Source organism: Dromiciops gliroides, chromosome 3, assembly GCF_019393635.1.
Source record: "Dromiciops gliroides isolate mDroGli1 chromosome 3, mDroGli1.pri, whole genome shotgun sequence".
Taxonomy (NCBI): domain Eukaryota; kingdom Metazoa; phylum Chordata; class Mammalia; order Microbiotheria; family Microbiotheriidae; genus Dromiciops; species Dromiciops gliroides.
The window spans coordinates 288,562,220-288,590,005 of NC_057863.1; the positions used below are offsets into that span (position 1 = coordinate 288,562,220).

A 27,786-nucleotide genomic window follows, 5' to 3' on the forward strand; every position below is an offset into this window, starting at 1 on the left:
CACCCCCCCAAATTAAAAGAAATCATAAATGAAAACTATCTAAATCTACTAAAATCTAGTAGATATACAAGTACCAGATATCAAAATAAAGATAGAATCTACAATGACCTCCTAGAAGGTGTTTTTTTCTGCATTAGTAATGTTGTGAAAAAAGAATCAGAACAAAAGGGAAAAACCTCAAAAAAGAAAACCAAAAAAAAAAAAAGTAGGAACAGTATGATTCAATCTGCAGCCAAATTCCACAGTTCTTTTTCGTGTATATGGAGAGCATTTTCCAACATGAGTCCTTTGGAATTCTCTTGAATCATGATATTGCTGAGAAGAGTTGATCATCACACAGTGTTGTTGATACTGTGTACAATGTTCTGGTTCTGCTCATTTCGCTCAGCATCAGTTCATGTAAGTCCAGGTTTTTCTGAAATCTGCTTGCTTATCGTTTCTTACAGCACAATAGTATTCCATTACATTCATTTACCACAACTTGTTTAGCCATTCCCCAATTGATGGGCATCCCCTCAATTTCCAATTCTTTGTCACCACAAAAAGAGCAGTTGTAAATATTTTTTGTATATGTGGGTCCTTTCCCTTTTTTATGGTCTTTTTGAAATAAGGACCGGGGTCAAAGGGTATGCACAGTTTTATAGTCCTTTGGGCATAGAACAAAAAGTTTTAAATACAAACACAGGAGTCTAAAGAACCCTAAAAAAGTAAATTTATTTGGGCAATGGGAAGGAGTTATATGATTCTGATAAGGAAAAGAAATGCTTTGATGTGTTCAAAGGAAGTTAAATGTGTATGTGTATGTGGGTGGGTGGGTGGGTGTGTACCAAGAACTGTGTGAAGAACTTTATATATATTATGTTATTTGATCCTCACAACAACCCTGTGAGGTAGATACTTTTTTCATTCTCATTTTGTGGTTGAAGAAACTGAGGCAGAAAGAAGTGACTTTTCCAGTTAGCAAGTATCTGGGCCTGGATTTGACAAATCCTCCTGACTCCCAGCATCCTCTTCCCCTGAGATATCTCACAAGATATGTTTTAAGTATATGTAATGCTAAAATAGATTTTAGAGAATGTTAGTAGGGAGGAAGAACAAGGGAACAAGAATTTATTAAGTGCCTAGTATGTGTCAGGTACTATGCTAAGTCTTTCATCCTCAAAACAAACCTGAGAGGTAAGTGCTATTATTTCCCCCATTATTTAGTTGGGGAAAGTAAGGCAGAAACATGTTAAATTACTTGCTCAAGGTCACACAGGTAGCAAATGCCTGGGTCCAGATTTGAACTCAGATCTTCCTGACTTCAGGTTCAGTGCTCTCTTCACTGCATCACCTAGCATGCAATGTAATGTAATGATTCCAAAAATGTCAGACTATAATTTGGCTCAGGAATCTGCCTGGGGAAACAGTGAAAAATGGAAACCAAGAAGGTGAGGACAGCAGAAGATAAAAACAAAAGGAATTTATTTTTAACAAAGCCAAGGCTATCACAGCAATGCTTTGTGGAGCTTGTCACTGACCTGGGAGAAAGTTTTGGATTGTGATGACTAGAAAAGACAAATCAACAGGGGATGTCAGAAGCCTTCAGGATACACACACACACACACACACACACACACACACACACACACACACACGCGCGCCCCTAATAGTTTTACTTGACACTAAGTGAGAAAGGATCTTCCTTCATGAACTTGATAGATCCTCACTGTGCTGGGGTTTAAGTAGATAGAACTAAGACACCAAGTGTTAGTAATATCAAGAAGAGGCACACACATTGTTGGGTTTTGTTTTGTTTTTATTTTTTTTTGACAATTCCTTAATCTGAAATTTTGTTTTTATCTGTTTTCTCTCACAACCTAGATAATGTAGAATTGTTTTACATGACTACTCATGTATAATTTAAAAAAAAAAAAAAGAGGCACAGAGCCACTGTAGGCATGTCCTCTACATTGTCAGTACAAGGATAACAATTTAATCTAGTTCAATTCATTGTCCATTTGATGTTCCTTTTGTAGACACATGTATGAATGGAGTAGCTCAATGGGCTGTCTAGTCAACTACATGTCATAGTTTAAACAATAGACATTCTTCATCTCCTTGATTTTTTTTTCCAATGTGGATTGAGAGGGCAACCTTTTGAGTGGCAATGGTTCTCATTAAGGAAGTCTTTCAATATTCTGGGGCTTGATGCTATCAACACAACATCCTTTGCATACCAGGGTATCTGGAGCATGTCACCATCCATAGGTAATGACTCTTGTACTTGGGCTATTGAGGAAGGATATTGAAGAAGTTAAATAGAATGAGACCGATAGCTAGTATTTCAATAGCAATTTAATATTTGCAAAACACATAACTCATTTGATGCTCGCCACAACCCTATCAGCTAGATGCTATTATTTCCCCCCTTTTTACAGCTAAGGAAACTGAAGTAAAGAGTGATTAAGAGACTTGCTCAGGTTGCAGAATAGCTAGACACAGGCAAAACATAGAAGGAAGATTATGGCATTTAACACAATTCCCATTGCTTATTTTTTTTTAAATGTACTGATGTCTATGTTTTACATTACAATAACTTCTGGAGATATCCCACCTCCCTCCCTACTCTGTCTTTCTCCACAACTAAATTGAACCCTCGCTCATAATAAAGAAAAATAGTCAAGCAAAAATACCCATTATTGCAACCACATTTAACAATGAATACAATAGTCTACCTTAATCGTCCCTTACCTCTCTGACAAGAAAAGGGAGATATGTTTCATTATCTGTTTTCATGGACCATTATTGGCTTTTCAGTTAATCAGAGTTTGGTCTCCTTTTAGTGAGCTTTTCATTTATATTGTTTTAGTCATTGTATGAGTTGTTCTTCTAGTGCTGTTTATTTTACTCTACATAAGTTCATGTAAATCTTTTCATATAAAAGCACTGAATCTGGAGTCAGAGGATCTGCCTTTGCAACTTCCTACTTTTAAGACCTTGAACTAGTTACTTAACTTTCTGGACCTGGGTTTTCCTCATTGGTTTCTCAGTTGGATAAGATGACCTCTAAGGTCTCTGCCAGGTCTGAATCTAGGATCCTGTCATCCCATGCATACCTTCCATCTTAGAAAGTTGTCATACATACCTGAGCTCCTACCCCTCATGTAAGATACCAGGCTCAATTTCCTTTGAAATTTCCCCAGTACTTAGTATAATGTACATGGTGAGTGTCCATTATATATTGACTGAGTATTATTTTAAAATTCCCCTCAAGAAGCACTTTAAGCACTTACTCAATCCACACTAAATTCTTGGCAGGCCAGCTTGGCATTAGATGCCCTAAAGAATGCTCTTATATTCCACTTTTGTACTAAGAAAGTTTTACAGTGAAAATAAATTAAACTACATTTCTACACTGAGCTACGTGAAAATGGTATACATATCAATTAAATCACTTCATTTATATAGATATCTTCTTAAATTTGGCCTTCTATTGCTTGGAATGTTTTGTTCTTTAAATCAAAATCTAATTTTTAAGTTGGTTTGATTTAGTCAATTGGATGTTCTTCCTTAATTGAGCCCTTTTATCTAATGTAGATTGAGACTTTATGAGATTGTGAAGCAAGCAGAAACTAGTACTAGATAGGATGATCTCTCTTATATAGTTATCTTGCAAGTAGTTGCATGTGATCTCTTGACTTCAGACATTAAGTATTAATTTGATGCTAAAAGGTGATTTGGAAATGTACTACCATATTCCATGGTATTCTGTTCACCATGTGGGTTGGTCTGAGAGTTGGGTGTTTATATGTCTGACAGAATGTATATTTACAGGGCATTAGTGGTGAGAAATTCTGGTTAGCTATAAAGATCCTCCACAGCTATTGCAGATGCTGAAGATATCATTTATAACTCATGTGGCTTTCTCCTCTGGAACATTTCCCAACTTTCTATACTTTTGAAATCTTTATGAATAATCTGCCCATCTTCAAAAGTTTAGTAAGTGGTCTTTAAGGTTTTATTCAACCTTTTTTCTTGATATATGAAATAGATGGAAAAGTGCTGTCCTTATTTCAATTTAATAGTTTTGAAAAGTGTTCAAATGTAACTTGGCCTTTCAGTTAAATTACAGAAGCCCTATCCTTGCAATAGTCACTCTATGCATCACACTAAGAGGAAATAGAAACCTCACAGACAGCAATTTCAATGAAATACACATATTCGTTTTTCTGGTTCTTTCTCACTGCCTATCAGTATATTTCAACTCCAGGTCTTATTAAACAACATAAAATTTTAATTACTGTAGTTTGCTCTTCACTTTAACTTCCTAAGGCATTAAATAAACATAAGAAGAGATTCACATAAAAATGAAAGAAAAAAAAAGATGATAAAGACACTAGATCAGTTTAAAAAAATACATAAACAAAACCAAAGGAAACTGGTTCAGAGAAGAAAACAATGTATTTGCTCTTTAGCCATTTTCTCTGCCTATGTTTCTTTTCTTTTGCCACCAGATGTTTCAGATTATCTGGAAACATTGTCTCAGTTTTGTTGTTGTTGTTTTTTACCTATTCTTTATTAAAGCCCCAAACACTTTAGGCAAACTGTCTTCTCAAAAGTTATTAATAACCTCATATCAAAATCCAGTGACTTTTTCTCCATCCTCAGTCTCTTTGATCTTTCTGTTACATGTTATAGCATTGATCAAACTCCTCCCCCGCCCCCATCTTAAAATTTCCTGCTCAATGGGTTTCTGTGATTTCTGATTCTATTCCAACCTCTCAATTGTTCCTTGGTTTAATGGTTCTTCCTACAGTTCATGAATTGTCAACATTCCCTAAGGCTCAATTCTTAGCTCTTTGCTTGTCTCACTTTCAACTTTCTCCTTTAGAAACCTCATACTGTACATTCTAAAGAATTCAACTATCTATACTCAAAATCTTGTAGTTTTATCAGAGTTCCAATTCCATATGTCTCATTTACTATTTTCAAAATATTTCCATTTGGTTGACTCACAATTACCTCAAGGTTGGCCCTCCTAAAACTTATCAACTTTCACCCCAAATTTTGCTCTTATTCTCTCTTAAAGCTTTGGTATCCAAAATATATAAACAGTCTTAAAATTTATATAAGATTGGTAGTTACTCCCCAATAGAAAAGTGGTCAAAAGATATGAATTAAATTGGTCTCAAAGCAAGAATTGCAAAATATTCACAACCACATGAAAGAATGTTCTAAATCACTAACAACAAAAGTGCAAATCAAAATAACTCTGAGGTTTCACCTTCCACCCTGCAAATTGGCAAAAATCAGTCACAAAAATGGAAATAGTGTTGGAGGAATACACAAGTACATTGTTGGTGGATCTGTGAGTATAACCATTTTGGAAATCAATTTGGAATTATGCAAATAAAGTGACTAAAATGCCCATACCCTTTGAACTAGAGAGTCTATTACTGGACTTATACACTTGAAATAAATGATCAACGAGAAGAAAACACCCATATACAACAAAATATTTATCAGTTTCTGTGATAGCTGGGACTTAGAAAGAAATTAGTTTCCAGTTGAGGCATAGCTAAACAAATTGTAGTATATGAATTTAATGGAATATTTTTGTTATAAGAAATGATGTGTGATGAATATGTAGAAGCATGGGAAAATGTATATGAACTGAGGTAAACAGAGCCAAGAAAACAACATATACAATAACTACAATACTGTAAATAGGAAAAAAAAATCATGCTCCAAAAAATAAAAAGTAAATGTAATGGGGACAGCTAGGTGGTGCAGTAGATAAAGCACCAGCCCTGGATTCAGGAGGACCTGAGTTCAAATCCAGCCTCAGGCACTTGACACTCACTAGCTGTGTGACCCTGGGCAAGTCACTTAACCCTCATTGCCCTGCAAAAAAAAAAAGTAAATGTAACAAAATTATAAAGATCAAGTAGAACTTGAATGAAGAAATCTAAGAGACCCCCAACCTATACCTTCTGGAAACAGGAGGTCCAGAGGTATTATACATTTTACATGTTTTGAGATTTTTTTAATGTATTTATCAGTTGTGGTGGTGGGGTTTTTCCTCTCCAAAAAAACATACTGTTTGTTATATCATGGATCTCTGGGAAGGAGATAAGGGATTCATGGGAAAACTATGATGATATACAATACAAAAGACATCAATTTAATTTTTTTTTAAATCTAAGCTTGAGGGCAAAGACTCCCTTTGCTTTTCTATTTGTAACCCCAGTGATTAGCAGAGTAGATACTTAATAAATGCTTGTATATTCATTCTTTCATCACTTCCATATTCATCTTTGAACACTATATTTCTTATGTCATTCTGTTCAGAGATTTTTCAGTGGCTCTGTATTACCTCATTCATCAAGTTAAACTCTTCTGCTTGGCTTTTAAGATATAAATCCGGTTCATTGGTGATAGGAAATACCTTTGGTGATATTACAGGCAAACAGAAGGAATATGATATATATCAAAGATCTAGGCACACAAAAGTTAGAGGTTGGGAGGATCAACAAAGATAGGGAAAAAAAGGAAAGGATTATGAAGTTTAGTTCCGGATGAAATCTAGAGATTAGAAAATGGATTAAAAACAGTACTGTACTAAGAGAAGGAACCATTCAAGTCCATTCAACAAGCATTTATTAAGGGCTTATTGGCATTGTGATAAATCTTTTGAAATGCAAATACGAGGAGACAGAAAGTCCCTGCCCTCAAGGAACTTACATTCTAATGAAGGAAAACAATACATTAAAGATATTAAAAAAGGGGCAGCTAGGTGGTGCAGTGGATAGAGCACCTGCCCTGGAGTCAGGAGTACCTGAGTTCAAATCTGGCCTCAGACACTTAACACTTACTAGCTGTGTGACCCTGGGCAAGTCACTTAACCCCAATTGCCTCACTAAAAAAAAAATATGTGCTAAAAAAAAAAGATATTGAAAAAGGAGTGACAAGAGGCAAAAGTTGAGAGGAAGGGAATGGTAGAGAAAATGAGAAAATCTGGAGCTTCAAAGGGCAGCCTTGAAAAGAATGAAGATATACCTCTGGTCTGATATGGAACCTCTTTAAAATCAAAGTTCTGGGAAGAACAAACCAACCAGAGGGAGAGGCTGCAGGAGCAATTCCAACATGTGAATTCCAGGGATAGAGCAAGTTTCCAGGGTGAGGAGGTTTCTATGACATGGAAGAAAGTCCAGAGAATTTTTCTCTTTTTTGCTCATTGTCCTCATCAAAATAGTTCAGAAAATCTCTAAATATTTTCATAGTCTTGATTCCCCCAAATGTGAGTGCTCCTACAGTATCAAAGTACTAAATATATTTAGGGTCTACCTACAAGGGAACTGCTGAACCATCAATCTCTTCCCCTTGATTGTCCAGACAGTTCATTGAAGTCGCAGGGAGTGATGGCATGGCCCAGATACATCTAACATCAGTGTCTGCATTGCCAATTTTCTTCCTTTTCCAATGTTGTTGAAGTGTTCTTCTCCCTCTGATAGGCTTAGTGCCCAAACTCTCAACCTTGGGAGCTCTCGAATTTAGAATTACCCATGAATTAGGTATGGCTGCCTCTAAAGATATGCCTGAAGGTTGTGTGATTTAAAAAATTAGAGAATATTGATAAGGACAGGAACACGGGAACAAATTTGGGACAGTTCACTCTCAGGATCTCTCCTTTCTGACTCTGTGTGTGCTCTTTGACCCCTGCCATGTCCTTCTCTAAGAACTCTTCTACTGCTCTGGCTACTTGAGCAGCAAAATTCCACTCCCAGGAACTCTAATTCCTAAATTAGGCTCAGAAAAAGAAACAGGATGATGGAAGGGGCCAGGAATTTGAGGTCCAGGAACCTCTGGCCCCTGGGCAGATACATACAGCTTACCATATTCTTCTTTACCATGGGCTACACTCTGGTCTGGAAATACAAGTGACAAATAGAATAAGGAGAAAGTGCAAACTGCTCACCTTTATACACCATAGGGGAGGGGTAGCTCTTATGACTAGAGTCCATCCTCCTGGATCTAATAATCAGGCAGCAGCTCCTCTTAAACCCAGTCAGCAGAGCCACGGAAGTGGGCATGTTCATAAGGGTCTCCTTGATCAACCTCTTTACAGTAGCATTCATCCACAGCCTCAATTCCTCCTAAACTTTCACATTCAGGACCATGGCACTTTTCTTCCTCTGTTACCTGTCCTTGCTTCTATCTTTTATGTGTCTTTTAATATTTAAATTAGTCCATGATTTCATCCACCTCTCTCTCTCTCTCTCTCTCTCTCTCTGAGGCAATTGGGGTCACACAACTAGTAAGTGTCAAGTGTCTGAGGCCAGATTTAAATTCAGGTCCTCCTGAATCCAGGGTCAGTGTTTTATCCACTGTGCCACCTAGCTGCCCTCATGAATGTCTCTTTAGGCAGTTATTCTTTTTCCTTCCTTTTTGGAATTGTTTTGTTTATATCTTGAGAATTTCATTCTTTAGCTTCTTATCCCTCTGGAGCCACGTTTTTCTACTGGGCTCTAAACCATCATTTCCTCTGAACTTTTTGAAATATATTCTCATGAAATTTAGAATGCTTTTCTGACTGCTCAGCTTTTCTCATTTTTATCACTAATTCTAAGATGGAATCATCACTTCCTTCTAAAATACTCAGTGTTTCCATTTCACCAGCCAGTTCTTCCTTGTTGGTTAGAAACTGGTTCAGAATAACACTGCTATATTCCACCACACTTTTAGTGCCACAATCCAGTTCCTGGATTTCCTCATATGAGTATACCTTCTTGATACATAATGTTATTTCACATCAAAATGTATGAGATGCTAGTAATTGTGTTTTCTAGAATTCTTCCACCTCATTTTTATTAAGCATTATGGTATTCAACACTGATCATATAGCAAGTACACAGTGATCTAAGGGATATGATTAGGGTTTCTTGCTTTTTTCAGATCAAATAAATGATGTTTTGAACTTGGCAAATTTAAAATAACATCTAAGATCAGCCCAGAGAAGAACTGCTCAGTGACATAGTCAATTTCTATAAAGTTAACTTTAGAACAAATTTTTATCTGTTTAGATTTTTAAATTTCCTGTACTTACTCCCATAAAATATCATGAGATTCTAAATACTAGTGGAATTTGCATTCCTGTACATGGCATTTTGAAGAAAAGATTATCCCTGATAAGTATTCTCCTCCCTTCTTCATCATCTCTTGTATGTTCCTTGTACATTCTTGCTCATACTACAGTTGACCTAATTCTTCCCCCTAGCTTGGAACCACCCCTCCCCCAACTGCAACCTTTGCTGCTGAATTCTGACATATCCCTTAATGCCCAACTAAAATGCCACATTCTCTAAGGACCGTTCCCTCCTCTCCATTCCCAAGTAGTCATGTTCTTTCCCTCTTGAACCTTATATAAGGGTAAAATGTGTAACTTCGTATTATAGGTCTTTGTGCATGAGCTGTATTGCCCTGCTAGACAATTCCCTTCATGAGGGCAAGAGCCATGTTTTACCTAAACATTACCTCCCTCTGGACATTGTAGATCAGTGGCTCTCCAGGATATGCTGCAGGACAGTGAGTTTCAGCCAGGTGTGCTATGGATTATATGGAATTTACACTTGAAATTTACATGTGTGAGACTCCCGAGAATTATTTGGATCTTGAATTTAAAGTTATGATCACATGGGAAACGTTCCTAACTTTCCTGTCCTCCATTCTTCGTGACAAAGAATAAAATTGTGTTATGAACAAAAAAATGTCCAAAAACCTCTGCTACAGATGCTTAGCATCTGTTTATTGAATGCAATAGAATGGAATGGAAATGAAATGTATTTCTCCTTCAGTTCCTCAGTATTGAACTCCATATTTATTTCTTTAACTTATCCCTACCCTACCTTTTGATCAACCCTGTCAGGTAATCAACCCCCAGATTCAGCAGGATTAATGAACGTGTTTGGGGATGAATTCCTGAGAGTGCTGTTCTGGCCCAGCTTAAATAACATTAGCATTCTTTTTAATTTTCTGGTTTGGCCCCCATGTAGATTAAAATATGGCTTAACTCCAGGGTGCAAAGCTTTGGCACATTCTGTTCATTATGCATTAAAAATGGTTTAAATAAGAATTTCCCTAAAATAGTATAGACCATGTTTGGGATTTTAGAAACCTCTTTGGGTATAATATTGAATACTGGGACCACTAGGGAGGAAAAGCTTTGAAAGCAGAGCAGTGACCATTCAAGTTCTTAATAACACAGGACAGCAGTCATGAAAGGGAAAATTTTAAATTTGGTTTGGAATAAATAAATTTGTGTGTAGTTTGCCATTTAAATTCAGTAGACAATACCCTCATGGTAGCTGGTGCAGTATGATAATGGGTGGTTTTTACTCTAGAGAGTGAATCACAAAGATGCACTTGAATCACACTTAGAAGTGAGGAAAACATCTGTATAAGGAAATGCAAGAGGACAGCGTGGTGTCATATAAAAACTGATTTCCTATAAATTTGCTTTTGATAGACTACTAAAAATGGACACACCAGGCATTAAAGATATGAGAGTCTATTGCGCAAACTTGCTTTGTAAAGGATAGCAAGCTTTCACTGGTACCCTGAGATAAGACACAGCTGTTCTTGACATTGGGACTGCTGCCAGAAATGAGATGATGATTCTCAGGACATACTTGTAAGAGGTTCCACATATTTGACCAACTTAAATGTATTTGAGACCAGAAACATCCAGGAGACCAAAATATTTACCACCAAGAACCCTACAACAATCTCTTGAGAAGGAATGCCAAGTCTGCTCACACACAACTATCATCTGATTGTGCTGTATTTCTAATGCACTTCCTTTCAGTGAAAGGAAACTACTGCTTTGGAGGGAAGTGGTATTTTTAATGCATTAAGGACAGTTTTGATAAAATTTCTGCATTTCAAATTATGATTACAATATAGTTGCTTAGATATACTTGAAGACTATGAAACAAGGGAAAAGACATCTCAGAAAAAAATGTTTCTTTTCCATTTGTCTGTTATACATTAAAACATATGGCTCTTTTAGATATGAAAGCCAGCAATTAATAATTGCTATACAAACAAAAGCTTCTGTCCTTTTTATAATTGAATTTGAAAACCGAACTTTTAGAATAGAATTTTTAAAATCAGAAACATAACTTAAACATGATATTTGGAAAAGCTTTGCCTAGGCCTTTCATCTGCTTTTTTTATATAGAACTTTAATATTTGCAAAGTAATATACAGGAATGACAAACCCCTAAGAGGTCATCTAGTACAACCCCTTCAATTTAAAAAGGAGTAAAATGGGGAGAGAGAGAGAGAGAGTAGTAAGTAATTTGCTCAAGATCAATACACATAGTACCTATTTTTAGGATTAAATGAATATATAAATATTCTGAATATATACATATATTCTAAGGAATAGTAGCTGGCATATATATGTGTATACACACATGCATATCTCTCTCTTTAAGGTTTGCAAAGCAGTGTGTGTACATATATATTACACTTTAAGCTTTGCACATTGCTATAATTGTATACATGTTCATGTACATATGTATATATACACATACATATATATCTTTACTCATCTATACATTGAAAAAGTTGTATTGGGCAACTTGTAAGATCTCTTCTAGCTCTAAATCTATGATCCTACTATTATTATCATCCTCACTTTGCAGATGAGAGAAACCAAAGCTCAGAAAGCTATGGTGCCTTGCCCCAGGTCACAGAAAAGGAGGTAGATTGAAAGATGGGTCTTCTTTACTCCAAATTTAGTGTTGTGGTTTTTTTTTCCACTCTACCATAGTACATCTGTACCAAGGACAATTACAAGTACAAAGCTTAAATCTTCCTTTCAGCTCACTTTGTTTCAACGTCTCCCTTTCTCTTCCTTATGTTGTTTGCTTGAACTAACTTTGTATAGGTCAGAAAGAAGCCCACTGAGCTTCATTTGCAGCCTATAATTTTGACACTTAAAAAGACATCCCCGAGAGAGACTCAAAAGTCATAAAAGAAATAATAAAAGAAAGGTCTCACCAATTACAACCATACCAGAAGATTCTAATGGATAAGGAAAAATGACATTCGTGGTAATAAAGACAGTGATAGGGTCATAAGCAAGTGTGGACAGTTTTCCTAAAGATCTTTAAGAAGAGAATGTATATCCTCTTCTTGATTTCAGCATTCACAGGCCTGAAAGCAGGGACTGGACCATGCTATTCCACTCAGCTCCATGATGCTCTGATTCCAATAGAGTGGATACCGATAGACCAGTAGCTGGTCATGTAGTCAAAATAAACGGATTTTTACTCTCCCTTATACAAGTGGATAAAGTGCTGAGCCTGGTCTCAGGAAGTTATTGTTTAGTCATTTTAGTCATGTCCTACTCTTCATGACCCTATTTGGGGTTTTCTTGGCAAAGATACTGGAGTGGTTTGCCATTTTCTTCTCTAGCTCATTTTATAGATGAGGAAACTGAGGCAAACAGGATGAAGTGATTTACCCAGGGTCACACAGCTCAGAAGTGTCTGAGACCAAATTTGAACTCAGGAAGAGGAGTCAAATTCCAGGACCAGCATTTTATCCACTGTACCACCTAGCTGCCCCAGTGTCAAGAAGAACTGAGTTTAAATATGGCCTCAGACACAAGCTGTATGACCCTGAACAAGTGACTTTTCTGTTTGCCTCAATTTCCTCAACTGTAAAATGGTTATAACAGCACCTATCTCCCAGGATTGTTGTGAGGATCAAATGAGACTATACTTGTAAAAGTGATTGGCACAGTCCTTGGCCCATAATAGATACTATAGAAATGTTTTATTATTGTTGTTGTTAAACAAATCAAGATAAGTCTTTCCTTTTTGGTCTACCAAAGAATCAGAGAATAAAGTGCTATATTTTTACTCAGGTGATATAAACTCCACTAATTAACCTAGCTCATCTAGCCATATTTCAAGAGTGGGATATGAAAGAAAAGGGGAGAAACAATTAAGGACAGTTTTAAAAACATTGTCATTTTTTTCCTTCATTTAATTAGTTTTGGTGCCTACCAAGATGGAAAACAAAAATATTGGCTATTGGTTAAATATAGATTGATTTCCCATATATTTTAATGATGTACAACCATTATGTAAAGCAGAATGTCTTGTTAAAGGTTATGTTATTGGACCACCACATTGCTTTATGGAAAATAAAGATTTTGAAAATGTATTACTCAGATTATGTAACAATGAAGGAGGATAACTTATATGAAGTTCTTTGCTCACATATCAAAGATATATTTTCAACAACCATTGTCTTACATCTTAATATACTGTGGACTAAATTATGTTGTGAAATTTATTTATGTCATAGCTATTCACAGTAGATCTCTTGTAAGTAATGGTTAACAGCAGCTGTATTTCTAATTATTTGTTAGATAAAAAAGATGGAAAGACATTTGAGTAGATAAAATAACTAGGTACAGCATCATTGCTGCTTCTATTTGTATTCCAAGAGACATTACATGAAGGCTCAATGAACTTTGGAAACTGTATTCAGCATGATGCCATTCTTCAGAAAATGCTATCATTCCTCCAAACTAGATTATTTTCACGTCAAGAAAAAAAAGATACTATAGTATACAAAAATGTGCCTTGGAAATATTCAAATCTTTGAAATTTCCATAAATTCTAAGTATTAAAATAAGGTTTTGAGATTAGTACCTTCACTAGACCATAATAGAGGTCTTGGGGGGCAGCTAGATGGCACGGTGGATAGAGCACCAGCCCTGGAGTCAGGAGTACCTGAGTTCAAATCCAGCCTCAGACACTTAACACTTACTAGCTGTGTGACCCTGGGCAAATCACTTAACCCCAATTGCCTCACTAAAAAAAGAAAAATAGAGGTCTTGGATAAAGAATTCCCATTACATATAATTAAATTTTACCTGTAGTAATTTTCATAGAAACTGTTTATTACAAAGAAAAGTTTCATTAATGCTGAAAGACTCTAGGTTGGGAAAGCAGTTGCTATGCACTGCCATTCTCTTTCTGTTTGAAAACCCTCTTTGATGAGATTATGTTGGTTTCCTGAATTTGGAAAGCTACTAAAACATATACACAGTTAATAATGTGAGAAATAAAAATGAAATTGGACTCTACTTAAACCAAGAGAAAAATAAACATATCAAGGTGCTGCAGTTTAGCTTCACTCAACAGAGAATAAAAATATAAACAAAAATGTATTCTTGCTAGTGAGATAGTAAGAAGAGTCAATCAAATAGGAAGAAAAAACTGAAAAACACTTATAGGAAATATTATTGGCATTATATGGCATATCTGCTCATTTGAGTTCTTATCTATCCTATAATTTTGGCTGTGGAAAGTGCCTTCCTTTTCATTCCTTCCTTCCTCTACCTCTCCCTTCCTTCTGTTCTCTCTCCCTTCCTTCCTCCCTCCATTTCTCCCTTCCTTATTTCTTCCCTTCTTCTTTCCCTTCCCCCCTCCCTCATATCCTTTCTCCCTCCTGCCTTCCTTCTTTCCTTTCCTTCCTCTTCCCTCTCCTCTTCCTCCATTTGTTTTCCTTCCTTCCTTCCTTCCTTCCTTCCTTCCTTCCTTCCTTCCTTCCTTCCTTCCTTCCTTCCTTCCTTCCTTCCTTCCTTCTCTCTCTCTCCCCATTTGTCTTTGTGGCTGAATGACTTCAATTTCTCTTAAAACAGGACAGAAATTTTAGAATAGTAGGTTAATCCTTCCTGCCTTCATGGACAACTGAGCAAATAAACAAATATCAGGGTAAAATTATAATTCCAGAGATTAATGTTGTCTTTTCCTGTTTGCTTTGAACTTGACCTCCATGTATTTTTTTTTCTTTTTTTTTTCCTCAGCTTCTGTCCAGGGTCCGTGGGAGAGAGCAATCTCACCAAACAAAGTGCCATACTACATCAAGTAAGTCTGAAGACTAAAGTGGAAAAGAAATATTTATTGTGGTTAATTTGTGCATTCAAATATGCATTTGTTCCCATGAGCCAGACGTTGCTTGGTCTGCAACATTCTTATTTCTAGCCTTCCTGAGGAAGCAACAAGGTAGTAAACTACATGCTAAAATTACCACGGTAAATTTGCTGATGCATTATGGAGAAACCTTTAAGTGTGTATGTGTAGTGGGAGGTGGGGAGGAGAAGAGAAGAGGGGGAAGGAAGTGTGTATGTTGCTTTGTGATAAAGCCAAAGGAGGCTTTTATTCCAGCAAAACAACTCCGCTTAGCTTCAGACTACTTGGTTAGGACTGGAAATGAATATTTGAAAGGATAATGCTAATTTTTTAAGGGTTTTCCCCTTCAGACTGAGAAGGAAGATTTCTAGACCTGGATTCAAATCCTGTCTCTGCTACTTATGGCCTATGTGACCTTGGAAAAATCATATAGCTTTTCTGGGCCGTTTTTTTTTTTTTTTAACTCTACAATGAAGGGATTAGATCAAATGGCTCATAAGGGCCATTTCAGCTCTAAATCTATGATTCTATGAGCCTACAGCTCGTAGGAATGCCTCTCTGCATAGAAAACCAATCACCAGCACCCACTAGTGCATTCCAATGGAAAAATCCAAATTCATGAGCCCCATGGAGTAATTCTCAAAGTATGACATTAGTTAAGCATTATACAAAAGCACCACTGTTATCCAGAAACATTTGCACCAACAGAGAGAAGTGATTAGAGACACCATTCAGAAGTAGGACATCTAGTATAGAATAAAAATTGGGAATCACCAAATAGAAGAATAAAGATTTTATTTCCATGCGTCTATTGCTAGCTCCTTCACAACAACAGAGTCCATAGACCTTGCCCCCAAAGGACTCGGTGAATAGATTTCAGGGTGTTTGTGACCTTTGTTGGGTGGGGGGGAGAGGGAAATTGCATCTTTGTTTCAATATAATTGAATAATCCTGTAGATTTTATTTTAATTTAGTTTATTCATTTAAAAACATTGTTTTAAGTTCTTACCTTCACTGGACTGCCAAAGAGGTCCTCAACACAGAAAAGGTTAGGAAACCTGCTCTATAGCAAGGTGCTCCCTTTAGTCACCAACAATGAAAGTTAATAGAGATCATGGAGAAGAGAGTCTTTAAAAACACATGAAGTTTTTGCACAAGGCTGACTAAAGTGTTTTAGACTTTCCTGTTTGCTCAAACTGATAGATTTCATCCAGACTGGTTTTGGATTTTTGCTGTCCATCAATTTATTAACTCAGTTCTGAATCCTTAACAGTAACCCAAGGTCTTTATTTGTGAAGCTTTATCTAATCCTCCAAAGCAGGTTGTCTTAAAAAAAAAAAAAAAGCTCCAGTCCTCCCATAATTCAAGTATATATGTTTCTTTTGATTTACCCATTGTCTAATTAAGAAAGAGTATTGTTCTTGTAGTCAAAAGACCTGGGTTTGAATGTCAGCTCTGACTGTATTACCTAGGGTAAGTCACTTAACCCTCTGGCCTCAGTTTCTTTATCTTTACAGTTAGGCACAAGAACTCTTAAGTTGCCTACTTTGCCAGGTTTTTGTGAGGGAAATGCTTTGTAAATCTACAAATGCTATAAAAATGTGTTATTATGTCTTCATTGTATATTTCTCTTCTAATTTCAGCAATTCTTTGGGGGGAAAAACCTATTTGCAAACCAAATACTACACAAGGAAATTGGTTTGCTTCCAGAATTTCCTTTTATTTTCCTTTTGGGCTTTAGTGTCCACATGCATGATAATTCCTATGGAATAGTTTAAAATTTCATGCCCAATGGAACAACTAAAAGACTTTTCCCATGTGCATTCTGAGTCTTATGAAGATTTGGTCATTGAATGCACCTGAATTTAGAATCAAGGAAATTGGGATTATGAAAATTATATCTTTGATACCATGTAATATCTTCTTTCTGAATCAAAATGAGTATTTTTTTTCTTCTCCTTCTAGGGTAATTTGCTTTAGGTCCATTTAAGGACACTTACATATCAGAAATCTCTATGACTGTGTTTTCACATTGCCATATATTTGAGACCAATAAAGGACAGAGATTTCTAAGGGCTCTTGATATCTCTTTAGCCCTTCCCTGGCTTAAGTCTATGTGTCATTTCTCTCTTGACACTCAATTATAGGAGGTAAGTAAAAAGAATCCAGAGAAAAATTACAACTTTTAAAAGGGCAAATAATTCACATTTTAACAGGAAATTTGTTATTCTTACTTAATCAGTCTTCAGTTGTAATAGAGAGAAAACAATCTATGTTATTGACCTTCATTCAATAAATCTACTTCTCCAAACTGGAGACCTCCATTTCTCTCATATTTGCCTGGTAGATCAGAGGATCATAGATTTAGAACTGGAAGGGACATTAAAAGCCATCAAATCCAACCCCCTCATTTTATAAATAAGGAAACTGAGGCCAGAGAGGTTATGATTTGCCTACCATCCCAGTGAGTGAGGTGGAAATTGAACCAAACCTCCTAGACTTCAAGTTCAGTGCCTTATCCACTGTATCACACTGCCTCTCCCTATCCCCCTTCCCAAATCTTTAATTATCTTTGTGACTATCCCTTCAATCTATTTCAAATTCTCTATTCATTTCTCTCTTTGTGAAGCTAAAAGTTGGCACTATGTTCTAAGTGGCTCAATAGTGAAAAGGTTAAATATGGACGTTTTTTAAAAAATAGAAGGTAAGTAGATAGATGAAGATATTCAGACATGTAAGAAGCTTTTTTAATATTTATTTTATTTTATTTGGGAGAGGGTAAGGTCCTTGGAGTTAGTAATTGTGTCTTTTTCACTTGTATCATATATGATATAAAAACTCTAAGTGGTAAGAGCTAGGTCAGATGGCATGAATAAAAATGTCAGGCCTGAGCCCTGTCTCTGAAACTAATGATGACCTTGAGAAAAATCATACTTTTAGCCTCAGTCTTCTGTGCTGTCAAATGGGTTTAATATTTGAGCTACTGTTATCAGCCCATTCTTAATCAAGCTGGTCAAGTGGTTCTTGCTTAGCACTGAAACAAAACATGTCACACATAAAGCATTCCAAAAATTAATTTTAAAAAGTAATTTACTTAACAATAACAAGGAAAAGATAATCAGAACAACATTGGTCCAGATAGACACAGCCCTAACCATATGGAAATATGTTCGGTTAGCAGAGTGTTTGGGGGCAGACGTGTGTGGTGACTTGTACTGCAATAAGGCATACTCAAAGTCTGAGGGGCACTGAATTTTCATAGGCTGGCTTTTTTATACCTTTAAGTAGCTAAGGATCCTCATTAATGACTTGACCCTTAGCCCCCTGAACCAGTCATGTGTCAAGAACAGCTTCCCTGACTCTTGGGGAAAAATATAAAACCCAAAATCTAGTTGAGCCCACATGGAAGAGATCCTGGTATATTCCTCCTACCACACCTATCATCCTCTCAGGGCTACTTTGAGAAAATGTTTTGTAAGCTCTAAAGTGCTATATAGAGGTAAATTGTTATTCTTGTTCATAACCTTATGATTTGTGTGTAGATACAATTGTATATATTTGTGATAGACTAGCACAGAGGTGACTACATGGAGCTAAGAATGGTTCTTATGTTTTTAAATAGAATAGGACCTTATTTTAAAATGTCAAAAGTATTCTTTGTTCATCAGGCCCACTGGCAGTAGTTTGCTGACCCCTGGACTGCTATGTAAGGTTCAATGGAATCAATGTAGTTATTAAGAATCACATTTCTTTTTCTGTCCAAAAAAAAAAAAAAAGACATGCTTATTTCTTTGGCCACTCAGTGTTTCTTCTTGTCTTTTATTTATCCTAACTTCCACATAAGAGTTACCACAAAGGTCCAATTGCTAAACCAGATATCTTCTTTGGCTATTTTTTTTTCTGTATGAGGTATTTTATTTTTTCCATTACATGTAAAGATAGTTCCCAACTTTTGTTTATACATGCTTTACAATTTCAGATTTTTCTCCCTCCCACCCCTCCCTCCCCCCTCCCCTAGACAGCAGGTAATCTGATATAGATTATATATATATATATATATCTATACATATACATATAGATATATATATATACACACACACACATATATATACACATAATAACATTAATCCTATTTCTGCATTAATCCTGTTACAAGAGAAAGAATCAGAGCAGTGATGCAAAACATCAAAATAGAAAGAAAAAAAAAACCAACAGCACCCAAAACAAAAGAAATAATATGGTTCAATCAGCATCTATACTCCACAGTTCTTTCTTTCTTTTTTTTTTTCTTGGATTTGGAGATCCTCTTCTATCATGAGTTCCCTGGAACTCTTCTGTACCATTGCATTGGTGAGAAGAATATAGTCCATCACAGTAGGTCAACACTCAATGTTGATGATACTGTGTACAATGTTCTTCTGGTTCTGCTCATCTCACTCATCATCAGCTCATGTAAGACCCTCCAGGTTTCTCTGAACTCTTCCTGCTCATCATTTCTTACAGCACAATAGTATTCCATTGTATTCATATACCACAACTTGTCCAGCCATTCCCCAATTGATGGGCACCCCCTCAACTTCCAATTCCTTGCTACCACATAAAGAGCAGCTATAAATATTTTTGTACATGTGGGGCCCTTTCCCCCTTCCATGATTTCTTTGGGCAAAAGACCTAAAAGTGGGATTGCTGGGTCAAAGGGTATGCACAGCTTTATCGCCCTTTGGGCATAATTCCAAATTGCTCTCCAGAATGGTTGGATCAGCTCACAGCTCCACCAACAATATATTAGTGTTCCAATTTTCCCACAGCCTCTCCAACATTTATTATCTTCCTTTTTTGTCATTTTAGCCAATCTGATAGGTGTCAGGTGGTACCTCAGAGTTGTTTTAATTTGCATCTCTCTAATCATTAGAGATTTAGAGCATTTTTTCATATGGGAATAGATAGCTTTGGTTTCTTCATCAGAAAACTGCCTGTTCATATCCTTTGACCATTTCTCAATTGGGGAATGACTTGGATTCTTATAAATTTGATTTAATTCCCTATATATTTTAGAGATGAGGCCTTTATCAGAAGCACTGGCCTCAAAAATTGTTTCCCAGCTTTCTGCCTCCCTTCCAATTTTGGATGCATTGCTTCTGTTTGTACAAAAATTTTTTAATTTAATATAATCAAAATCATCCATTTTGCATTTTATAATATACTCTATCTCTTGTTTGGTCAAAAACTGTTTTCCTTTCCAAAGATCTGATAGGTACACTATTCCTTTCTCTCCTAATTTACCTATGGTATCACCTCTTATGTCTAAATCATGTATCCATTTGGACCTTATTTTAGTATAAGGTGTAAGATGTTGGTCTATGCCTAATTTCTGCCATACTATCTTCCAGTTTTCCCAGCAGTTTTTGTCAAATACTGAGTTCCTATTCCAGAAGCTGGAGTCTTTGGGTTTATCAAACACTACATTACTAGTGTCATTTACTACTGCATTTCCTGAGCCTAGCCTATTCCATTGATCTACCACTCTATTTTTTAGCCAGTACCAGATAGTTTTGATGACTGCCGCTTTATAGTAAAGCTCCAGGTTTGGTACCGCTAACCCACCTTCCTGTGAATTTTTTTTCATTATTTCCCTGGATATTCTTGATTTTTTGTTTTTCCAGATGAATTTTGTTATTATTTTTTCTAGCTGTATAAAATAATTTTTAGGTAGTCTGATTGGTATGGCACTGAATAAGTAAATTAATTTAGGCAGTATTGTCATTTTTACTATATTAGCTCTGCCTATCCATGAGCAATTGATATCTTTCCAATTATTTAGATCTGATTTGATTTGTGTGAAGAGTGTTTGGTAGTTGTGTTCATAGAGTTCCTGGGTTTGTCTTGGCAAGTAGACTCCCAAGTATTTTATATTATCTACCGTTACTTTAAATGGAATTTCTCTTTCTATCTCTTGCTGCTGGACTTTGTTGGTCATGTATAGAAATGCTGATGATTTATGTGGATTTATTTTATATCCTGCTACTTTGCTAAAGTTGTTAATTGTTTCAAGTAATTTTTGACTTGATTCTCGAGGATTCCTTAAGTATACCATCATATCATCTGCAAAGAGTGATAGTTTTGTTTCCTCCTTGCCTATTCTAATTCCTTTAATTCCCTTCTCTTCTCTGATTGCTAAAGCTAACATTTCTAGAACAATATTAAATAATAGGGGTGATAATGGACATCCCTGTTTCACCCCTGATCTTATTGGGAAGGCCTCTAATTTATCTCCATTGCATATAATACTTGCTGATGGCTTTAGGTAGATACTGTTTATTATTCTAAGGAAAGCTCCCCCTATTCCTAAACTCTCTAGTGTTTTTATTAGGAATGGGTGCTGTACTTTGTCAAAAGCTTTCTCTGCATCTATTGAGATAATCATATGATTTTGGTTGGTTTTCTTATTGATGTGGCTGATTATGTTAATAGTTTTCCTAATGTTGAACCAGCCCTGCATTCCTGGTATAAATCCCACCTGGTCATAGTGTATTATCCTGGTGATCACTTGCTGTAATCTCCTTGCTAATATCTTATTTAAGATTTTAGCATCAATATTCATTAGGGAGATTGGTCTATAATTTTCTTTCTCTGTTTTTGCTTTGCCTGGTTTTGGTATTTGTGTCATAAAACGAATTTGGTAGAACTCCTTCTCACCTATTTTTCCAAATAATTTGTATAATATTGGAATTAATTGTTCTTTAAATGTTTGGTAAAATTCACCCGTAAACCCATCTGGCCCTGGGGATTTTTTCTTAGGGAGTTCATTAATAGCTTGTTCAATTTCTTTTTCTAATATGGGTTTATTTAAGGATTTTATTTCCTCTTCAGTTAACCTGGGCAGTTTGTATCTTTGTAAATATTCATCCATTTCATTTAGATTGTCAAATTTATTGGCATACAGTTGGGCAAAATATTTCCTAATTATTGCTTTAATTTCCACTTCATTGGTGGTAACATCACCCTTTTCATTTTTGATACTGGTAATTTGGTTTTCTTCTTTCTTTTTTTTAATCAAATTAACCAATATTTTATCTATTTTATTGGTTTTTTCATAAAACCAGCTCTTAGTTTTATTGATTAATTCTATAGTTTTTTTGCTTTCAATCTTATTAATTTCTCCTTTAATTTTCAGGATCTCTAATTTAGTATCTAATTGGGGATTTCTAATTTGTTCTTTTTCTAACTTTTTAAGTTGCATGCCCAATTCATTAATCTCCTCTTTCTCTTTTTTATTCATGTAAGCATTTAGAGCTATAAATTTTCCCCTAAGCACTGCTTTGGCTACATCCCATAGATTTTGGTATGTTGTCTCATTATTGTCATTCTCTTGGATAAAGTTATTGATTGTTTCTATGATTTCTTGTTTGGCCCATTCATTCTTTAGAATGAAATTATTTAGTTTCCAATTGATTTTCATTCTACTTTTCCCTGGCTCTTTCTTACATGTAATTTTTATTGCATCATGATCTGAGAAGGATGCATTTACTATTTCTGCCTTTCTACATTTGACTATGATGTTTTTGTGCCCTAATACATGGTCAATTTTTGAAAATGTGCCATGTACTGCTGAGAAAAAGGTATATTCCTTTCTATCCCCATTCAATTTTCTCCAGACATCTATCATGTCTAACTTTTCTAGTAATCTATTCACCTCTTTCACTTCTTTCTTATTTATTTTTTGGCTAGATTTATCTAATTCTGAGAGGGGGAGATTCAGATCCCCCACTAGTATAGTATTACTATCTAATTCCTCTTGTAACTCATTTAACTTCTCCTCTAAGAACTTGGATGCTATACCACTTGGCGCATACATATTTAATATTGATATTACTTCATTATCTATAGTACCTTTAAGCAAGATGTAATTTCCTTCCTTATCTCTTTTAATGAGATCTATTTTTGCCTGCACTTTGTCTGAGATAAGGATCGCTACCCCTGCCTTTTTTACTTTAGCTGAGGCATAATATATTCTGCTCCAGCCTTTTACCTTTACTCTGTGTGTATCTCTCTGCTTCAAATGTGTTTCTTGTAAACAGCATATTGTAGGGTTCTGGTTTTTAATCCACTCTGCAATTCGCTTCTGTTTTATAGCAGAGTTCATCCCATTCACATTCACAGTTATTATTACTGACTGTCTATTCCCCTCCATTCTATTTACCCCCTTTGTACTTTTCCCCCCTTCTTTCACCCTATTCCTCCTCACCGATGTTTTACTTCTTACCCCTGCCTCCCCCGATCTGCCCTCCCTTTTTATCACCCCCCTCTCTTTTCTTTACCCTTTTCTCCCTTGCTTTTGTCCTCCCTTCTATCAGTCCCCCCCTTTCCCTTCCCCTTTTGTTTCCCTAAAGAATGAGTTAAGTTTCTTTATCCCAATGAACGTATATGTTATTCCCTCTTTGAATCAAATCTAATGAGAATAGGGTTGAAACAATGTTCACCCCTCCTTTCTTTCCCTCTATTATAATAGGTTTTTTTTTTTCACCTCTTCATATGATATAATTCATCCCATTCCACCTCCCCTTTCCTCTCCTCCCCATAGACTCCCTTTTTAACCCCTTAAAAAAATTTTTTTGTATCATCACATCAAAGACAATTTATATTTATACCCTCTATATAAAGTCCTTCTCTCTGCCCAAATATATTTACAGTTCTTAAGAGTTATGAGTATTATCTTCCTGTGTAGAGATATAAACAGTTTAACCTAATAGGGTAACTTTTTTTCCCCCTCTGTTTACCTTTTTAAACTTCTCTTGAGTCTTGTATGTTGAGATCAAATTTTCTATTCAGTTCTGGTCTTTTCACCAGGAAAGATTGAAAGTCCCCAATGTCATTAAATGTCCATCTTTTCCCCTGAAAGAAAATGCACATTTTTGCTGGGTAATAGATTCTCGGCTGCAATCCAAGCTCCTTTGCTTTCCGGAATATCATATTCCAAGCCTTGCGGTCCTTTAATGTTGAAGCTGCCAGGTCCTGAGCAATCCTGACTGTGGCTCCATGATATTTAAATTGTTTCTTTCTGGCTGCTTGGAGTATTTTCTCCTTCACCTGATAATTCTGGAATTTGGCTACAATATTCCTTGGAGTTTTCCTTTTGGGGTCTCTTTCAGGAGATGATCGGTGGATTCTTTCAATGATGATTTTATCCTCTGATTCTATGATATCAGGGCAGTTCTCCTTAATAATTTCCTGGAATATGGTGTCTAGATTCTTTTTCTGGTCATGGCTTTCAGGCAGTCCAATGATTCTCAAATTGTCTCTCCTCGATCTGTTTTCCAGATCAGTTGTCTTTCCAATGAGGTATTTCACATTTTCTTCTATTTTTTCATTTTTTTTATTCTGCTTGACTGATTCCTGGTGTCTCATGGATTCCTTGTCTTCCAACTGTCCCACTTTAATTTTTAAGGCATTGTTTTCTTCAGTGAGATTATGCACCTTTTTTTCCATTTGGCCAAGTGAATTTTTTAAGGTATTGTTTTCTTCAGTGAGATTATGCAGCTTTTTTTCCATTTGGCCAAATGAATTTTTTAAGGCTTTGTTTTCTTCAGCTTCCTTTTCTAAGCTGCTGATTCTTTTTTCATAGTTTTTTTGTTTTGCTTTCATTTCTCTCCCCATTTTTTCTTCTACCTCTTGCAATTGATTTTTAAAATCCTTTTTGAGCTCTTCCAGGAAGGCTTTTTGTTCTTGCGACCAATTCACCTTCCCTTGTGAGGCTTCAGATGTAGCCAATTTGAGGCTATTGTCCTCATCTGAGTTTGTGTTGGCTTCTTCCCTATTGATACAGAAGCTCTCAATGGAGAGGGCTCTTTTTTGCTTCTTACTCATTATTGCAGCCTATTTATTTATTCTTTAAGTTGAGGTCTGCTCTGGGGGCACCAGGGTCCCTGTTTTGGGCTTCTTGTGCAGGTGTATAGGTGCTGTGTGACCGGGCTTTTACTCTGAGGCCTTTATGGTGTGTGGAGATCCCCCGCCCTGCACTTCCTGTCTGATTGTGCTCGGCCAGCCAGGCGCCAGACCCCGGCGTCTGATCCCGCCGTTCGTGGCCCTCTCGGCCGGTGCAGGTAGGTTTTTCCACTGTCCTTCTTGGCCACCAGATTTTTGAACCAGGTTCCGGGAGCCTCAGTTGTTCGGCTGTGGCCCGCAGCTCCTGCTGACTTGCCCCGACCCCCTCAGCGCTGGGCTGCTGCCCTGCGCTGGGCCTCCCTTTTGCCCGAGTCAGACCAACCTTTTCCTGAAGTCTTCTAAATTATCTCTGGTTGGAGGACTTTGTCTCTCTGTCTCTTTGCAGGTTCTGTAGTTTCAGAATCCGTCCAGAGGCTTGTTTTAATGTTCGTTTTGAGGGAACAGAAGGAGAGCTCAGGCAGCTTGCTGCTTCCTCTCTGCCATCTTGGCTCCGTTTGGCTATTTTTTTAATGACATTACATGCCTTCTTATTATAGAGATTAGAGGATCATCTGGATTATAAATGCCTCCTATCTTAACACTATACTACTTCCCGGATGTCTATTTGATCAGTTTTGTGCTCATCCCTGAATTTTTAACTCATTACTAGCATCTTTCTCCTTGGACAGTAAATCAGGCATTGTTTTGTCTGCAACCTGAGCACCAGCCTCACATGAAATGCTAAAAATCTTGATTTTGATACTTAAAGACTCATGTTTGTCTTGTTTATTAGTCTATAACATAGATCACTGTTACATTTTTCATATTTCCTCTCCCCTGGGGCTTTCTTATTCCTGCCAACATCTCTTTCACATTATTTCATTGCAGTTTTCATTGCCCCTGAAAATATAATCACCAACAATGTTCAACCTGTTCTAAGTACTTTTTTTCCATTTGCTGCCATTTTGAAGTTTCTTAGCCTACTGACAACCTCATGAAAATTTCAATATAACAGCCTTTAACCAGATGCTGCATTCTGTTAGGAATTCTTTCACCTTTTTATTGTAGCATGCTCCCATATGGAGAACCCAAACTGAGCCAAAAGTTGTCTCTCTTGTTTTCTTAATGAGTTGGGAAATTATTTGTCTGGGTGCTGGACAGTATCCGTGAAGGATGTCCCTAAAAACCTGTTATAGGAAGAGAACTATCACAGTGGGTCAGATTAACATTCTGTCTCAGACAATGGCACCAAGGAACATGCTGTGAGAGAACACAGCCCTTTTGCTCCATTGTATTAGTCTTAAAAGGTTATGAATGTACTATGATGATACTGAACTCAGGAATCTGTCTAGAATTTATCATCCATGGATTTATCTAGTCTCTTCTTAAACTCTCACTTAACACTGTATTGTGGAGCAATAAATTCAAAAGGTTTTACTCTTTTCTGGGCAAGGAAGAGATTTTTTTTTGCTTAATATTTGCACTTTTTCAGTGGGTTTGTGTGAGTACATATGCCAGGAAACAATTGATGCATAAACTGGTCATACATATGCCATATAGTATTGTTAATGAGATGTGCATAAAGCAATTTGTGAACCTCAAAGCACTATATTTCAGTTATTATTATTATATGTTTTAATCTTAAGGATAAAATCGTGTTAATCAAAGCCAAAAGTCTCAGTCTGTCAAAAGCATATTCTTCTTCCTTCAACCTTCTTATAAAATATTTCTCTAGTATCCTTTCTCCTCCTCCCCTCAGCCCATTTCCTTTCAGGAGAGAGGTTAAAATAGGTATTTAAATCAACTTCAGTGAGGTGACAGTGCACGGTATGTTTGAAATTTAGTTCTGTTTTACATTTTCCCAATATTGTGTAATCATCATGAGTCATAAAATAATATATTTTTCATATTCCTTGGCCTTTCAAAAGTAATTTTAAGTGGATTATTTCAAAAATAATTTTTTATATTATGATACTGGCAAACACACACACACACACACACATATATATATATATATATACGTATACATGTATATATGTATGTGTATATAAACAAATATAAAGGTAACTCCCTTATAAAACTCTATACTTCAAGCTCCAAGTGTATTCCCAAGTTTTAATATTTGGGGATTTCATGAACAAGTCCAAGTTCATTCTATTCCTACTTTTTATTATTTTATACTATAGACTTCATTCATATCCCCTAAAGTTCTAATCTATTTTAGTCTCTTCTCATATGAAAGCTATTCTGTCCCCTTGTTTATTTTGGTTACTGTTGCTTGGACCTCCTCCAATTCTCTTGTGTCTTTCTTGATGTCCCAAGAACTGGTTATCAAGTTTGATAACATGATGAATAGTCTCCAGTGCCCTTATGATGTGAGTACCTGAGTCTTACCATGTTATCTCTCATAGAAGTGAGAATTAACAAATTGAGGACTTGGCACTGTCACAGTTATCAATTACATTTAAAGGTTGGTTGGGGGCCATTATACTGTGAAGGATTTGGAGGAGATGAAGGGTCCAAATGAAAGAATTATTCTTATATTTCCATGAGATGGCTTATAGAAGGACTTAATAAGGGGCAGCTAGGTGGCGCAGTAGACAGAGCACCAGCCCTGGATTCAGGAGGACCTGAGTTCAAATCCAGTCTCAGACACTTGACACTTACTATCTGTGTGACCCTGGGCAAGTCACTTCACCGCAATTGCCTAAAACAAAAAAAAAAAAAGAAAAGAAAAAGAAAAATAGAAGGACATAATAGCTAGGCAAAGATAGAGACTCTCTCCCATTCCCCTTTAGAGGCACTGTGATTACATCATATTTATGGAATCATTGAAAGAGAATGCTATTCTGGCTTTCTCAGTATCAATAAATTGCTTCATGCT

General features: G+C 36.3%; 1 protein-coding gene across 1 annotated transcript in view; it reads left to right on the top strand.

Annotated features, from left to right (window-relative positions):
- Window positions 1-27,786, top strand: part of DMD (dystrophin) — a 2,325,391-nt gene that overhangs the window by 2,062,692 nt on the left and 234,913 nt on the right. The window contains 1 exon segment of the mRNA XM_043994767.1: window positions 14,876-14,936. Within this exon segment, the coding sequence (XP_043850702.1) occupies window positions 14,876-14,936 (61 nt within the window).